Genomic DNA, 18,404 nt, shown 5'->3' on the forward strand with positions numbered 1-18,404 from the left:
ATTTTAGGGTAACTATAATAACTGACATTTTATAGAGGTGTATAGCAGCAAAAAAAAAGCTGTGAATTTAATTTAATCCCTCAATCAATCACATAATAGCATTTTTTCGCAACGGAATGATTGAATAAAGACGTTTCATAAATAATTTGCTATTATACATGGGTAACTATTAAATAATGAAGTATTTAATTATTTTCTAAAACAATTTATAGTCAATAATTTTTAGTCTACGACTTCCCATTTTTACAGTTTATTTTTGGATATGGAGAAGAAACACGACGTCATAGGACTCTTTGATTCACGTAATATTCGTTTTTAATTGTATTACTCAATAGCAAATCGCCATTTCGGAAGTCACGAAATATTCAGTTGTCCAATACGTCTACGCTTATGTTGTAAAAACGCATGTTATTTACCACGGTTAACTGTAGGTACCTGTGTATAGGTGTTATGCGGTATAGGGAAGAACCGCTTGTTAAAAATTTCGTTGGTCTATTATGGGTACATTTTAAACTAATTATCTATTTCAATTTTCGAAAGCTATAGACGAAATCAAGCGGTGATTAAATCTACATTATTATTAAACCGCCGAGAATGTTCTTCTTGCGAGTATTCTACACGTCATATTTACCACGGTTCGTTGGTCACGGTTGCAATTTATCGAAATAAATTGTAGTTTTAGGTGACGCTATTTTTCCGCGAAAAACTCGAAAAGAAATAATTATTAATGTAAGTAGGGGGAGGGGAGAGACGAATAATAACGATTATCGGCGAGTTTTGCGCACACGACTGTTGAGCGAATTCAGGTATGATTACTTTAACTACTCATGTATTATTTTATTACACCTTCAATACTTCACACCTATGTATAGTAGAATAATAAGAACAATATTACGTAAGAACCGACCGAACGCTCATTGTTGAATATAATTATGAAAAACTCGTTGAAAATGGAAAGTATATTATACCGTACGGCCGCGCAGACCCATTAGACAAAGTGGACACAACTAATTATTATAATAGTCAACGGTTTTTTGGTTTCACGTTTGTTTCTCGTATTGGGCGGCATATAATAGCTGGTAAGTATATCAATACTCGGAGAATCTCGACTGTCGATAAAGACCGTAAACCATTTCGTAGGTCGCATTATTGTAGCCGACTGTCATTGCCGATAGATTTCGATGCACGAACAATAATAATAATAGTTTTCATATCCGGTATGTTTTGTCGAGACCAGTTTAATGATCTATCATTGCAAATACATAATAATATAATATAATATTATAATATTATTATGTCGGCCCGCATCGTAACGTTTTGAGACGATTACGTCTGTTTAATGTTTATAAATTATTATTGTCCCATACGGTATAATACTTATTTTCATACATTCATAACGTACTATATAACCGTGTTCACCGCCATCCGGCTGTTACTAAAACGGGTTTCGTCGCGCGTGTAACATTATTGACGCCAGCGTAGCGTTTCGGTACTCAAGCTTTTAACGTAACGGGTTTTTATGATATTGTAATAAATACGATGGTCGTAAAGAAAATAATATACGCGAAACCAGTATCTATCAACTAGAATAATACAACAGGGTGCAAAATTTTATGATCTAAAATCCAAGAAAAGTGGGTTAAAAAAATAATTTAAGAAATATTATCTTCTCTTATAAAATATACGAAAAATGAATTGCAATTTCAAAAAAAAAAAAAATGATCGAAAACTAAAAAAAAATTATCATAAAAGTGTTATATAGTGGCTCATTAACTTTTGCTAGATGTTACCATTATCACCGGGTCATTTTCCAATTCATATAATTAAATATTAAATATAAAATATTAATAATAATATTTATATATATATTATATTCACCACTTATCGAACCTGCTTATTGTACAAAAATGTATAGATTATAGATTTAATAAAAATTTATTGTTTCAGCTTATTATTACAACGCTATATAAGTTTTATTTGTAATAACTAGGTCTTGGAAGTTATAGGAGCTAAAACAGGCAATATATGTACGAAAGAATGTTAAATATGCAAAACAATTTTTCGAAATTCCGAAAAAAAAAATAATATCTAATGTTTTTAATAATATATACAAAAATAAATATTTAATAAATATACCAGAAAACTGATTATGATTTTAGTATCTTTTTTAATTGAAAAAATGCTGTAAATTCTCCATCGTGTACAATAATTTACGAACGAATAAACAATAAATAAATTTAAAATAAGTTAAGCCGATAAGGTAATATTTTGGTGTATAGTACTATATAGATTAAATTTGCATCACACTGTTGTCTGTTGACTGTTGTCGTCAAATTAACATTTGTCTGCGATTTTAACAATAAATACAATATTATACTATTATGTATAAAATAATACTGAATTTTATATTCAATATTTTAAATAAATAACTAGAGAACATTTTTTTTTTTAAATATTTAATTTTATGCTTAGTATGCTTATGAAAATTAATGAAAAATGTACTTTTCTCCTTAAATTGATAAAACATGTATTTTAAATAAATTTTCAATGTTTAAACATACCATAGTAGGTATAATTCGAATTTCTAACTTGGTCACTATACCACAATATTTTTAACGGATAGGTAATTAATCAACGTAATAACAAAAAATTAACATATTAATATTTATTAAGTCTATTGATCATCAAAGTCATTAGATGATAAAAGTTAAGGCAATTATATCTTCATTTATATAAAAAAAAAGGTAGAACTGTATTAATAGATTAAAAAACATAGCATCAATCATGATTAATACTTTAATAATTAAATTTATTTTTTTTATTTAACTAATTTAATTTAATTTATTTATCATCATCATCCATGTAAAATCATGTGTAATAATTGACTTGATGTAAATGATATTCAATGTCAATTAATAAGTCTGCCAGTTGTTACGTAGGGTATATTGGAATTGATTCACAAATTGTTTTAGATATAATTTAAATAATTACTCAACTTAATATATAAGACTGTCTGCATAATATTATTATGAAGTCGTGGTTAAAGTTATGTGTATTTTATTTCAAAATAGGCCATAATGCGTTTAATATTTTATTAAACATACCATATACGTACTTATTTTAATTTATATTATATTTTTTACGAGGTAAAAGTGTAGTATAACATATTAGTTATGAATTCTAATCAATTTGTTTAGTTTTTTTTTTTTTACCTCTGCGGTTCTCTTCTTTTCCGTACTCGGTAATTTTACTTATATATGTTTAATTTTGAACTTCTATTAAAAATTTAAAGCATCGATAAATTGAATGATATTACGATGTGTGGAGTAAAACTAGAGGTACGTTACTTACCGTAAAAACTGTTGAATTTGCTGTAAAATGCCTTACAATAATTAGTTGTTCATTCCAATCCAAATCGTATATTTAGCTCACATTGCATGTGGAAATGTGCTGTATTTTTCAATTTTCTAATGTATTACAATTTTAGGTTTTTTTATCATTGGCTTTTATTGATATCAAATCATTAGCACCTATATCATATATAGGCCGAAATTCTTTTTTTTAAGCATTTAAAGAGTCCTGATTTGTATATCTTTCTCGGCCATGTTTGGTCCAAGCGATAACCTATACTAATCGAGCTAGACGCCATACTTATACCAAATTTAAAACTTTATCCCAATACGAAAAAGTTTCTTGTTTGTTCATTGTACATAAATTCTATATTCAAGAAATAAGTTTTAAACGCAAACATTGCGTAATTCGCACCTACTGTATTTTACGACCATTGGTCGATTATCGAATGCAGTAATAACGACTAACGACTGTCGACTAAGTATTCGCACCGTCCGTTTCACATCAATTTTATTTCGATTTTTATTTTTTATCTAAACGACTATTTATTACCTTATATTATTTTATATACCCGTGTATAACGATAGGAAATATGTCATACCTACTGATATTGAGTAATATCATGGGATTGCATAATTTCGCCTTTTCGAAAGTCTTTATTGAGGGAACCGATTTTGACGCGTATTCCACCTATAAAATATCGGGAAACGATTAGGATGTCAATTATTGGGTATGGGTATCCATTCAAACGCAGTCAATAATAACATAATAATTATATTATATTTTTATGTCGTGTTCGCAGTTTTGTCTTTGACGCGGTGAAATCGATCGTCAAAACACCGACGACAGTTATTTAGTGTACCTATATACACTAACAGAAGTAACCGCAGACGTCGCAGTAGTCATAGCAATAGTAGTAGTAGTAGTAGTAGTAGCAGCAGTAGTAGTAGTAGAGGCAGTAATGTTACACTCTACTTTCACTGGCGCAACACCAAAACGAGTATAACGACGATAGCTTTCGACCGACCGCGTTCGCGACTCGGGACAGTGTGATAAACTCGCGTGCGGGCACGTCGCAAATATAATTTTTAGTCGGTAACATTCGCGCGGGCGTCGTTTACGCCGTCGTCGCAGTCTTCGGAAAAAATCTCGTGCACGTCCGAAAACACGCGGTGACCGGAAATCGCGTCGATTTCACGTACAGCGAAAACCGTCGACGCAAACTTCCACCGCCGACGGATCTACTGCACCACAGACGGATATCCTCCACCGCCGGCGACACAATGAACACGTCCGCCCTCGTCTGGTTTGCCCTGTGCTGTTGCTCGTCGTTGGCCGTCCCGGTGCCCGACAGACGGCTACGGCAGACCGACCGGAACGCCACCGACGCCGCAGCATCCGCCATGGAGACGGACCAACCGTTCGATCCGTCGCTGGACGCCTTGGCGGACGCCAAGTACGACGACTACAACGACAAAGACGGCGGCGACGCCGTCACCGACGACAGGGCGAAGAGGCAGTTGTCCTTCGTCCAGGGCAAGCTGTTGAATTTTTTGAAAGTACGGCGCGCGCGCGCGCATCGCATCATTATATCATTATTGTTATCGTAGTTATTACCGTTATTAATATTATTATTGTGATGGCACGAAATCGGCGATGGGTTCCTTCCTATATATGCGAATCGATGAGTTTTGATCGGACCCGCGTGATTTATCCGATTCCGCGACGATGTACCGATATTAATATAATATACGTGTATATTTATACCGTTATAAGCACACGTCATAATAATATTATGTGGTTATGGCAACTCAATAATTATACGCAGCGTGGCCGACTGTGCGAACCACTTTCCTCTCTATAATATAATATGCAATCCTTTTTTACCCGTCGGATATCCTATAGAAGCCGTCGATTACGGTTTGGCGGGTGGTGGTAGGGGAATGGACGTATATATACATCACTAGGATCGGTTACAGGAGATTTTCATACGCAACCAGTGTGTGATGTGTGTATATGTACGCGGAGGGGAAACGACTTGTGGCTGTAGAAGGGAGGAGACTCAAGTCCACAGCATCCGACCGTGGACATGTTTATAATAACATAATAATGTAGGACCTGCCTAACAGCCATATAGAGATTATGATGATACGGCGGACGCGCATCACGTTTCGGTAACGATTTCGACATTTCGATCTATTGCCTGTTAATATTTATAACGTAGCAAACTGTAGTGATATATATTTAGAAGATTTTTAATAATCATTGTCACGAATTTCATTACTAGTCCTTGTCGATATGAAAAAAAAAATTAGGAATCCTTTTACGTTTAAATCATCTAAATAACCGTGATTATAATGTGGCAACATTAACGTCGAATAACAATAATGAATAATAAAACAAGGAGAGGTTATTATAAATATTGAGTTATAATGTAATACAGTTTTTGATATGTATACCTACGTACGGTTTATCTTGTATGGTGGTTGATTCTTTTGCGGCAGTTTTAACCATTCATCATCTGCACAAAAAAATTGACGACTTCAGTTTTGTTATCACAAATTGCATCATTACAGAGTTTGACAATATTACGTATTTATTAGTAGTATTTTATCAAGTTTAGTGTTTGGTGATATTTTTCAGTGCCTCAAGGGTGATACTATTCCTGTAAACTGCGGGTCCTTTATTTAATGATAAACATTTAGACTTGAATATTATATTATATTTCGACTTTGGTCGAACACTCATTTGTTATGTCACCATATTACAGCAGTGTATTTGCTGTACTATTTTGGTCGGTTAATGTATTAGATTGATGATAAGCCAAGTGACTTGCAATTGGTAAAGTTCGGTTTTCTCAACAACTGTGTAAGATATTTTGATTAAAACGAAAAACGATGGGTTAATTTTCTTTAGTTATCTTCTAAAGTACAATATGTATTTAGTTTAAAATGTATATTATACAAATATAATATAAGAATAGGTAATAGATATTATGCAACTGTAGTTGCAATTTTCTGAAAACACACATTATAAAACAAATATACACGGCTTATGTTTCGCCCCACGTTTCAAAACAGTTTCAGTGTACATATATTTTACTTTCTACATGACATCAAAACCTTCTATAATTATTATGTTTAACAAATATTGAACATTAGGAATTGTATAGATTTATCAAAAAGTGTTTACTATAAGTTTATCACTATTGATTCAAGTCCGCGGAACCATTATTATTTCTGTTTGGTAGTTTAATATAATATTAAACTACCAAACTATAACTATTTATAGTTCATTTCAAAAAAAATAAAAGTTATTCAAAAATACGCTGTTTATTACAATACTTATTTTACAATACTTTTATACGGTTGATGAAAATATGAACAGCATTCGTCAGATAGTCATATACTTAATTATTTATCACTTGTGTTCTCGCAGTTATACAGATCTTTGATAGGAAAAAAATGATTTGAATAATTGAACTGACAGACGGCGAAAATTATTTACCCGAGTGAGGTATATATTTTGAACTGATTTGCACACCTCCGTGGATGCACTTTAACCCAATATTTCTATGTTTTTGTTTAATTTTCATCATGTTGATCATAATTCATATGTCTTAGGCCATCATAATATACAGAAATTAATACTATTAATCCTCTATTGCATTACCTATATAGTATAATTTAGTATATTTAAATAATAACATCATAAATTAAAGAAAAAAAGTTATCACAAGTTTCGGGGACATCGAAAATATTTAATGTTTTTAATATTATTTATTCGATTGAGCGCACCGATAAATTATCCGTAGTGGGTACACACCACGTATTTTGTAGAGGCATATTTTTATTTGTTTTTATGATCTTTAGGCACCTAACTTTTAAATGCATATAAACACATATGATATTTACATAATATAATAATATGTCCCCGGTAAATAATATACAAATTACTTATTACCATAATAGGCAAATGATATGATTTTGTAATTACGTAATAAATGTTGACAATGGCATAAATACTAATAATAACTGTATGTGCGTATGTCTGTATACAAGACGTATTAAATTATAATTATTGTGATTGTATTTTGCAGAAGTGTCTATATCAACTTTCACGCGCAGAAACTGGTAAACACGTTGTGAAATACAATAAGAGCGATAATATTGCATTTGCAGAAAAATGAAAAATGTTGACAAAAAAAAAAAAACACAAATAAATAATAATATATTATTATATAACAAAAATATCAAAAATGTACGACAAAAAAGTACTTATTTGTACTAGGAACTAGTAGTGTGTTATAATAATCGATAATGTCATGCGTAATCGTATTGATTATTATATTACACTGATGTGTAATAATAAATTGGCATTTGAAATAAACTGTCGAGTGATAATAAGACGTAATGTCTTTAATTTTTAATAGCATCAAAGTCATCAAATATTACAACGAAAATGAAAAATAAAATACGATAATAATTAGTTCTTAAAATAGCCAATACGTCACAATATCGAGACAAAATGTGATATATTTTTTTTATAACATAATAGAACTCGTTTAAAACTCGCTGGTTTAGCTCGATAGAAAGAGACAAGTCAACGAAATATAATAATTAAATGCATTATTTATTCATTCGTTGCAAAAGCCAACGCTCTTCTCTCCACACACACATATACCTCACTGCAACTACCCACAGTACGGTCACAATTTTTTTAAATATTTTTTTAATTGTGCGGTAAATGTATAAGCGAATAATAAACTCCACATTAGTCTTTTTAAGTAGGTAAACTGTTCGACCAACAGAATAAATTATATTTCACATGTTCTGAATAATAAAGTTAATTTATTAAAAAAAAATTAAAATTAAAAAGTAATAAATTAAAAACATAAAAGTTTTCTTTTTAATAACAAATCATGTATAACAGTTAGCAGGCGGTTAATCGTACCAAAGAATTATGTTGTTTACAATATATTAGTACCGAGTTTCACGAATAATCACTAAAAATTTAATGAATTATTAAGTGAGCTAAGGTCCCTTAAACATGATTTAGTGGTCTTATATTAGTGATTTATTGAACCCTTAATTAATCAATTATTGTTCTTACGATCCTGCATTAAATAACTAAAAATTACCATCCTATCAATGTAGGTACATTATTTCAGTATTTTTTATAACGATTTTGAATAATATATTATAAATTATAATAATAATATTAATGTTTATTCTGCTCGTATATCCGTCTCGTAACATATTTCTCTAACTATTTTTATGTTGTATAATAGAGCGAGTAGGTAAATACCGATATTTTCATTAAATAACAGAAAAATATGTCGTTGTGCACATGACTCGTAGTGAATCCACATAATAATATATTGTTATCGAATCATTTTTTATTTTTAATAGTAATAAATATTAACACACAACTGCAAAAGAATCCGAAACTGTTGCGGTTAGAATATTATATTGTGTAATCACTTAATTTACTGCATTTTTGGTACACATTTTGTATACTCGTGATCGTCGTGATTTGAAATGTTAACTGACTAAAAAATTATTTCGTTATAAGTATTTAATTAAAAATGTATAATCATAGATTAATGATCAATTTTTGAAACTGAAAGATAATTTCACCGTTCACCGAGAGTGCTGTATAAAATAGTATGTTTATGATATTATTATAGACCATGTTAAATTTATTACAGTTACTCATCTTGAACAAATTATTGCATCAATATCTTACCAAAAACACACACTATAATTACAAAAATAAAACAAGTCGATAAAAAATTTAAAAAAATGATGATGCAAATATATAGAAATAATAATAATAAATAATAAAATTATGATTAACGATTAAATTAAGTAATAAATAATATGTATTTGTGTAATACTTTCAATGTTTAATTACTTATCTGTAAATATAATACATACTTGTATATAATATATGTAACATAAATATACATACGTATTTGCCATGTGGTTATATAAACTTTATTTACAGATTTATAGAGTCAATCATCGAGAAATAATTGCATCATCTCTTTAAGACGTATCACTCATATTATGTATTTTCCCTGTTCATTATAATGTTATACTCCTCACACGTGTAAAACTAAGTAATAATATTGTCATTGTACTTTGCTTTCATTATAAAACCAAAGACGCAAGACCAAACAAATAAATTATAATATAAATAAAAAATATTTTCAAACACATCATGTTCGATATAAAACTCAATTTTGAGTACTTATTGTGTTTATCAAACTACTATAATTGATGGTAACGTAAGCACGTGGGCTATTTATATTCTAATTACTATGAAAAAACGACGCGGCGCATAGTTGTGTGCGATCGATCGATATATTATTATAATATGTATAATATGTGATTAGCAATAAGTAATAAGTAATAACTATCGATATTGTTGTAAACCGTTTGTGAGTGAGTGAGGTTGCTCAGATTAGGTGATGGATATATAATAATATGAAGGTCTCACATAAAATTAACGTATTATTATAGTATAATTAGTCTGAGATGGCGATAACACACACTATTTTTTAAATTTAGTGCACCTTAAAAATACGAGTGCCTGTTATCGTATCTATTGGTAGACGCGTATTTAATTATTTTAAAAATATGATGAAATATTTAATATGAAAGGTTTGTATTAATTATTGTAATTACTTATTTAGTTTTTTTTTCTTTTATAGGATTTTTTTTTACCAAATTGGAAGTGGATTATTATAAATCCATTTTGTATGAAGATGTATGAATGTTTTTGAATTTCTATAGATTTTAGCCATTAAATTCATTAATTTTGTTTTTTTAACGAATTTTTTTATATATTTTTACTAAGGAATTTTTGTGAATTTTATATGTCGCAGATAATTTTGCTCAAATTTCAGATTTCTAAGAATATTTTTACATTTTTAGGTACCCGAGTAAAAAAAATACATATCATAATAGTATATACCTAATATTCTTATAAATTAAAAATATTCAGTAATATCGTATTTTAATGGTTGATAATAATTGACTTCACCTCATTGAATAACGATCATATTTTGAGGCCATATAGGTATTTTGATATTTTTCGGGAATATTAATCGCATACCACTGTTCTTAGGTAATAAACATCCTATTTATCTAATCTCAAGCTTTGTCATTATATGTTATAGCCGTTACCGGTGGTCGATGTGACTAGAGAAGAAGATAAATACGGCAACGATGGTGACAAATTTAACAGGATCGGACGCGGTGTAATCGGCGGCGTGGAAACTGTTTCCAATATGCTGACCTCGGCGCTTTCGGTAAATACGACTCGTGACCTTGTATTTCTTAAGACACATGCGTTATTTGTTTAAAAGCGTTTAATGTCGGTTTGATTTAATCGGAAACGTTCAATAAGAAAGAAGAATACACACGATAATATGTAAATCTAAAAAACCTCTTTAGTCAAGCTGTCGTAGTTTTTCGATTTCACTTAAAATTAATGGGTTTGTTTAATTGTAGCGGTGTACACTATAGTAAACATGCGTTTTTAATATTGAAAACGTTCTCTATGCACAGAGTTATCGTTTGAATATTTAAATCCGATGACCGATCCGATAGCAAGCAAATCCCATTCATTTAATACACATAAATCGAGAGACGTTTTTCTCGCGTAAATAACATTGTATACGTATTAATAGCCATTTTCTTGGTTCGTTAACTCTGATTTTTGAACATTTCAAGTTTACGGGAGAACGTTAACTTCTCGTATTGTTTAAACACCCGAAGTTGCCAAAAAATAGTTAAATTATTAATTGCCATATTAGAAATTTAAAATAATTTTGGGAGTAATACCTATATACCGTTTAACAAAACAGCTAGTGGAATCAAATCTTGTATGGACGTTTTTACAGTTAAATCAGCCTAATAAGTCGGTTATCAGCTGTAAGTAATAACTTTAATAATTTTTAAAATTAGTTTAAAAAAACAAAATCGATTTAAAGACAAATATTTTTGTCCGGGAAAAAGCGCGATGGAGGTTACCTATAACACTTATAATTTCGATATGGATCAGTGATCGAGATGAATTGGTTTTAAGCGCATATATATAATATATTATATATTAACATTTGATATACCTAATCATAAAATCGTAATAACACGAATTATTTTAAAGAACCTTAGAGAGATACTTTTAAAATTACTATCGATGAGTTAAGATTTCACATTATAATGCTTAGTTTCGTGAAATCGGTTTGCATAACATTTTGAAGTAACCTTAAAAAAACAAAAACAAAATATGATCGTAACAAAATCACTTTTTCTTCGTATCTGCGAAACAAAAAGGACTACCTACCTACTGTCTATTGTTACTTTTATCAACTAATTTACCCTTCCATTTTGTTTTAAATATTTATGGCGAGTGTGTAATAGGTATACTATACCGTTTCAATAGCACCAAGTGTGGTGGTTTATGCATTTCGTAATTTATTAATTAAATGTGATTTATGCTTGAAAGTAACTGTGTGTTTTATTATTTGAAAAAATATAATAATATGACTTTCATAAATTAAATTTAGGTCAAGATAAACGTTGAGTTTTGATTAATTTACCACATGTCAAATTTGATGTTCCATCGTTCGTACACGAATCTTATATTATCCAATAGTGTAAATAATTTATTACTCAAAAAGTACGTTTGATGATGACTTATTTGTAACATTGATTTTTCTGATGTTTAAACTGTTACACTTGTAAAAATTTGGTACGCCTAAAAGAAAGCCACTTAACTTATTTATAACTTACACTTCTCATTTATTGTGTTATAATATACTACCTAAATTAATTTCGAATTAATATAATATAGACCTAATACAATATTAAATATCTATCCAATATTTATAGGTATATTAATATAAATATAAATATATAGTAATACTATATTCCCTTAGTATTTATTTAATTTAACTTTACATACTTTTTCATTTTCAGTTTCCAGTGGATACGGCGAAAAAATTATCCAGAACAGCTACAGAAATGTTAAACAATTTAGGTGGAAGATTAATAGGACTGCAATGATAACGCAAATCGTTTATAATCAGTGTGCAATAAATATTATGCATTATATGTTTAGTATTAACTTCTAGGTCACAATTTTTAATATAATGTTATTTCGTGTATATTAAATCATTTTTAACGTTTTTTTAAACTAATTATTCACCATAAATTAAAATAAATGATTTTTTTATGGCGGAGATTAATGCAGTTTAACGATGCATAATATATTAAATTCAGTTTTTGTATATATTTTTTTTTTTACATTTTTAAATTGTTTCTTATTTAGAAACATACTTTATATATTTTGTAATACATTTGGCTTAAAAAAAATATATACATATTATAAGTAATATTTTTTAAATCTTTGGTTTTGTTAATTTTTTTTTTTTAATAATTGTATAACGTTATTATATTATATACCTATAGATTAACTTTTAATAGTTGATTTTTAAGTCAGGAGACGAGTTTTACATAAGAAATAAATTACTTAATTTGGTAACTTAACCCATTTATTCGGAGTGTTCAATAAGTTTGAAAACAGACGTTAGACTAATTATTGGTACTGATAAATTATAATATGATATAATTAATGAGGTCATTAAATATTTTACATTATAAACAAATGTACAGCAATGTTATCTGTTATCACTCCATGAAAAATATACGCATACAGCAATATTATTAAGAGTTTCAAAACTTATTGAACACCTGGTGTACTAAGCCGAGCCGCGCCGTTAAGATTTGGCGCCCAGGGCAAAATTAAAAATATTCGCCCCCTATTTTATTTATCATTATGCATTTCAATTTTTTTGGCGCATGCCCCCTAGGCCCCCCACGGTACGGCTCTGGTACTAAGAATTGAGATGTATTTTTCTCTTACGAAAGACTTTTATCATAGTGAAATCAGTTATTTATCCTATTGACAGCGTTGAGTTACAAAAACATTAAAAATATTTTTGCATACATTTCGTAAGTATTTAATATTATTTACTTTTTAGTGATTATTTTACCACATTTTGTGACAAATTTAGTACTTTGATAAATATTAAAAAAAGTATATTTCTATCATTGATGAGCGGCATTATAGAACGTATGTACTTTGTATGTTAAAGTCCCTATACATATGTTATGTATAAAAAGAAACCATTGAGGGGCGGTGTGGCGGTCGTTTGAGCGAGTGTAATAATTTTGACCAAAAGGATAGTGGTCCTTTCGGGCGAGTGAAATTATTTTTACTTACGTGAGCAACACCTATAGACTTTGATTTACCTACATTTAATTTAATTTAATTAATTTTTTTCTGTACATTACCAAATTAAAATATTACTACATCATTATCTAAGTTAAGGTATATTTTATGAAAATTATAAGTGTTTTTATTTTTTAAAACTGTATATTACTATATTTAATGTAAATTAATTCGCGTAAAGCCTATCTATACTTATTTACTTAAACGTTATTTTTGGCGGAATAAGTACTTTTGTCCGAACGGTATATAATTATGCACTAAATCAGTTTACAGTTTGGGTCAATTTACCTAAACGGTCTATGCCCAAACCATAATTGGTAAACAAACAGCAGTTAGATAATATGTTAATTTCAATTATGTTTAGATTGGAAATGTTAGTTCCCACGCAAAATTAGACAAATTTCCATCACATTTTATCCAGATTGATCACTGAAAATTTGTAATGGAAATTTGTTGGTGTGCTTAATTTTAAATAAAATTTTAATTTAAAACAGTACATATACCTAATATATAAATATACATATATGTATTATTTTGTGTAAAACAATACTGAAATTGAATAGTATAACGGAAAAAAAACGATTTTATATTTATAAATAAAACGTTTTTAAATTTAGTTTATTTTTTTTTTTTTACTCAAATACATATGTAATAAGAGATAATATTTTAACTATTTTTAAATTTATTCTATTTATAATTTTCATAAAATTAAATATAAAAATACATTATAACCACACAAACTACTGTCTGTTATAGTTAGTCTAAATAAAATATGAAGGAAATTTGTCTAATTTTGTATGGATACTAACATTTTCAATTTCAATTGTGTCAAGGAACTAAAATGTGAACTAAATTGTAGTATATTGTATAGGAAAAAATTAAACCTTCTTGGTTCTCTATTTCTTATAACCTATGTAAAAAATTTCCTCTATAGTCAAAGATAATTAGATAAAAAATGTTCGTATTAGGAGTAATAATAAAAACATCTAATTTTCTCTTAACAAAACAAATGTTGCAAATGAAAAAATTGCAGTTTTTTTTTATTTTATTAGTTTTTTACTATGATAATTTTAAGAACGATTGAAATGTCGTTTACCAGCTTAAAAATATATATTGATTTTAATTTTTAACCATAATAATTACAACACAAATAAGTAGGATTTGTTTTAATAAATTGTTCTTTGTATACTTATAAAAAAATTTGATAAATATATCACCCGAAAAGGTCAATTTTTAGATATTTTTTACCACGAATAATGCTATATTTATAACATATTTTATAGTACCAATAGATAAATTGGTACATTGTTGTTCTATTTAGTTATTTAAGATTTCAACCTGCTTTATAGTAAAAAAAAAAAAATAATGAAAATATTTATTAAATTATTTATTTAATATTCGTATTACATAAATTTCAATGTGTCCAATAATTTAATGGAAATTGCAATACTTGATTACAACCTTAAAGTCGAAACATTTAAAATACTTATTGTTACATAAAAATTCAAAGCCAAAAATTCAATATGTATTTCTATTGCTATTGATCATGCAATTTTTAAGTTCCTTCCCTTCAAAACATCAAATGCCTATCCACTTTTTTTATATTTTTCTATATAATGTATATATATATATATATATAGGTACAATTTTTTATTTATTAAAATTAAAATGTTTCAGCATATTACATGTTATTACAAGTTTGATTACTTACTAATTACAAGTTATGTACAATTTAAAAACAACCCTACCACATGATCGATATGACATATATCTGTTATATTTTTATTGAAATAGTTAAGATTTAGTTAATAATTAAGGAAAATTTAATTGAAATACAAATTAATTTTAAAAATTAGGTTATATTATATAGTATATACTTTGATGAATAAAATTAATTATAAGTTTATACCTATTAAAACGTCTCATTTATAGTTAGATATTTCCCAACAATATATTATAATACCTATATAAAAAATAACTAAACGTAATGACGAATAATGAATGTATTTGTTTGACATAATATGATAAATTGTGTATTTTTCTTGTTTTTGAGAACACCATTATTTAAATTTATCATAACATCGAATGTAATTTCTGATAGAGAATTAGTTGATAAAGGTAGTTGGTGCATTATTCATAAGTTAGGTTATAGGTTCGATTTGTTGAAAACTAGGAGATTCATTGTACATTTATTTTAGTAACCAGGAATTACCAATGAATAACCAACGAAAACGGGATTATTAAATTATATAGGTTTACTACCGATTTTTGACCAAAAGGATTTTCTTTTTTCATTGTAATTAATAAAGGAATAATTCTATGGAATTGGCATTTTCACGAAATAATATTTAAATTGTTTAATTTGTTTGGTCTCTATTTAGTTGCTTTTAATAAATATTTGAAATATTTAATATTTGTTCAATATATGTCGATAATAACTCTATATACCTACGGGTATTTAAAGTATAATTAATTATAATTAGTATTTAATTAGTATTATTATTAAATAGCATTATTAGAAGATATTAAGAAAATTTTACACATATTTCATTAGTTTATGTTTATATTACTTATAGTTTTGTAAATTCTGTTTGCTGATTTAAGTCATGATAAATCTATATTTCTGAAGATTTTAGTCTTCATAGATAACGAAGGTATTTTTTTTTTTGTATCAAATATTCATTTTAAAGGTCATTTCATTCAAATACAAATACGATCATACATTTGATCATTAGCAGACTTTTATTAATACGACTTTCTTATCAAATAATTTTAATAAGAATATTTTTACAACAGTGAAAAAAATTATTTCTTGTGTGTATTTATTGCGTAGAAAAAACTAAAAAAATTGTTATTAGTTAATTAGTTAAAATATTATATTCATTAAATAAAAAAAAAACCAGGAAAGTCGCTCTAAGTATCGAGTATATTACAATTAGTAGGTATAGTTAAACTTATTTTTGACATAAAAATCATGTATTTTATTATATTATTCTATCGTTAATCATTCTTATAAGTTTTTTTAATTCGATTCCGTAGAATGCAGTCGAATGAAGTGTATATATGTCTAAAGTATAAATAGATAGCTTCAATGAATGTTTAATACATATTTTAGAAATGTATTTATGTATAGAAAATAATACTAAGCGCGATGGTGAAATGTTTCAGATAGGTACCCGCGCTTAATATATTTTAAATGACAACAAAATAACGAAAATCGTTAAATAAACAGTCATTACTTATCGTTTAAATAGGTATCGGAATTTGTAAACATTAAGTCTTTAATATATTATAGGAACACTGTGCCAGTTTTAAGTATGCTGGAAGAACAATTTATAAAGTCTTTTGTGTTAAATATTGAAGATTTCAGTATCAAAATTAAAATTAACATAATTAATCTTGACAAATTTTGTAACAGTTTGAACTCTAAACGCTTATAAAAATGTATGCGACTGAACTCTAAACTGTTTTTTTTTTGTTGGTTTCAGCTTTATAAGCTTTGATTTTGAACTAGGAACAACAAAAATCGATCCCGTTTTGAGTTAAAGCTGGGCTTTGATAAACATCGTATTAGAAGTCAACCGATATTTGTTGCGGAATTAATAATTAGCGATTAGCGTGGTAAATTATGTGTAAAAATAGTTATTTATTATCTGTACACCATAATATTATAATGAACATAATAATATTTAAGTGATAATTATTTTTCTACGATAACTGCTATAATACGGCCATATTATATACACTAACTGTAGGATTTATTATACTAACGCGTTCGTCTGATAAATGATATAATGATATATACTGCGTAATAGACTTTAACCGCGGCTGTGGTCAGCGTGGACGCGGTGACTAAATGAAAAAAAAAAAACGAAAAATATTATAATACTCCTAATAACGTACGCACATGTTGCACGTAATGATCATATACGCTATGAGATATTTCGTCGTTGTCGATCGAAAATAATAGTAAAACAACTGCTATATAATAACGGTCGGGTCTTGATCGCTGCGGAGTCCGCGACCTTTGGGTCGAACACAATAATGTGTTTTGATAAGGCAAATAAAACCGCTTACAGTAATTAATGCTTGTTAAACGAGCGTATCGCATACATTAGGTATGTTATAATATTATAATTAAATAACATTATTATGCCTAATCAATACGACGTGGGCATCATTTGTAATATATACGCGTATATAATATTATATAGTGGAATTGGTAAACGTAAAAACCGTCAGCAGCAATCAGCGAGGCCGGCAGACCGATATGACGGCTGTTGTTGATTTGATCGTTGCGCAAAAACGTGCCTTGACCTTTAGAATTTCGAATCGTAAAAATTTGTTTTTCTCCGCCCGGAACGCGGTTACCGGTAAATAGGTATACTCGCCACTCGCAGTAAATCGACTAGGCGCCTACCGTAAATATTATTGTGGAAAAACGGTGTTGCGCGCGTAACACGGCCTAATTGGATTGTTAATACCTTTTATGTTGTTATAATAACAAATTATTCCCGCGTGGTAGTTATTGCAAAAGAAAAAATTGAAAATACATAAAACACGACGATCGTAAACATCGCCATAAAAACGGTAGGTACTGCAGTACGCCGTTATTTTTCTACGTACATTTCGCAGGCACGACACGTAGTCTATCTGTATAATTATACTATACCCGTAAATACGCGTGTTTACGTCTTTTTATTTTCGCCGTTTAAACAAACAAAGGTCTGTATGTTATAGAACAATAT

At 28.4% G+C, this 18,404-nt stretch overlaps 1 protein-coding gene across 1 annotated transcript; it reads left to right on the forward strand.

Moving 5' to 3' along the window:
• Positions 1-4,180: 4,180 nt before the first annotated feature.
• On the forward strand, positions 4,181-12,768 carry LOC113559924. Its single transcript, XM_026965706.1, has 3 exons — positions 4,181-4,910; positions 10,538-10,669; positions 12,342-12,768. The coding sequence occupies exons 1-3, from the start codon at positions 4,635-4,637 to the stop codon at positions 12,426-12,428; spliced, it is 495 nt and encodes a 164-aa protein (XP_026821507.1). The 5' UTR covers positions 4,181-4,634; the 3' UTR covers positions 12,429-12,768.
• The last annotated feature ends 5,636 nt before the right edge of the window (positions 12,769-18,404 follow it).

Source organism: Rhopalosiphum maidis, chromosome 3 (genome assembly GCF_003676215.2).
Source record: "Rhopalosiphum maidis isolate BTI-1 chromosome 3, ASM367621v3, whole genome shotgun sequence".
Lineage (NCBI taxonomy): Eukaryota > Metazoa > Arthropoda > Insecta > Hemiptera > Aphididae > Rhopalosiphum > Rhopalosiphum maidis.

Bases quoted from the DNA above. Each gene is read 5' to 3' on its own strand.
- LOC113559924 (XM_026965706.1), top strand. From the start codon at position 4,635: ATGAACACGTCCGCCCTCGTCTGGTTTGCCCTGTGCTGTTGCTCGTCG. The intron at 4,911-10,537 runs GTACGGCGCGCG...TATATGTTATAG, and splicing joins AGCTGTTGAATTTTTTGAAA to CCGTTACCGGTGGTCGATGT. The intron at 10,670-12,341 runs GTAAATACGACT...TTTCATTTTCAG, and splicing joins TGCTGACCTCGGCGCTTTCG to TTTCCAGTGGATACGGCGAA.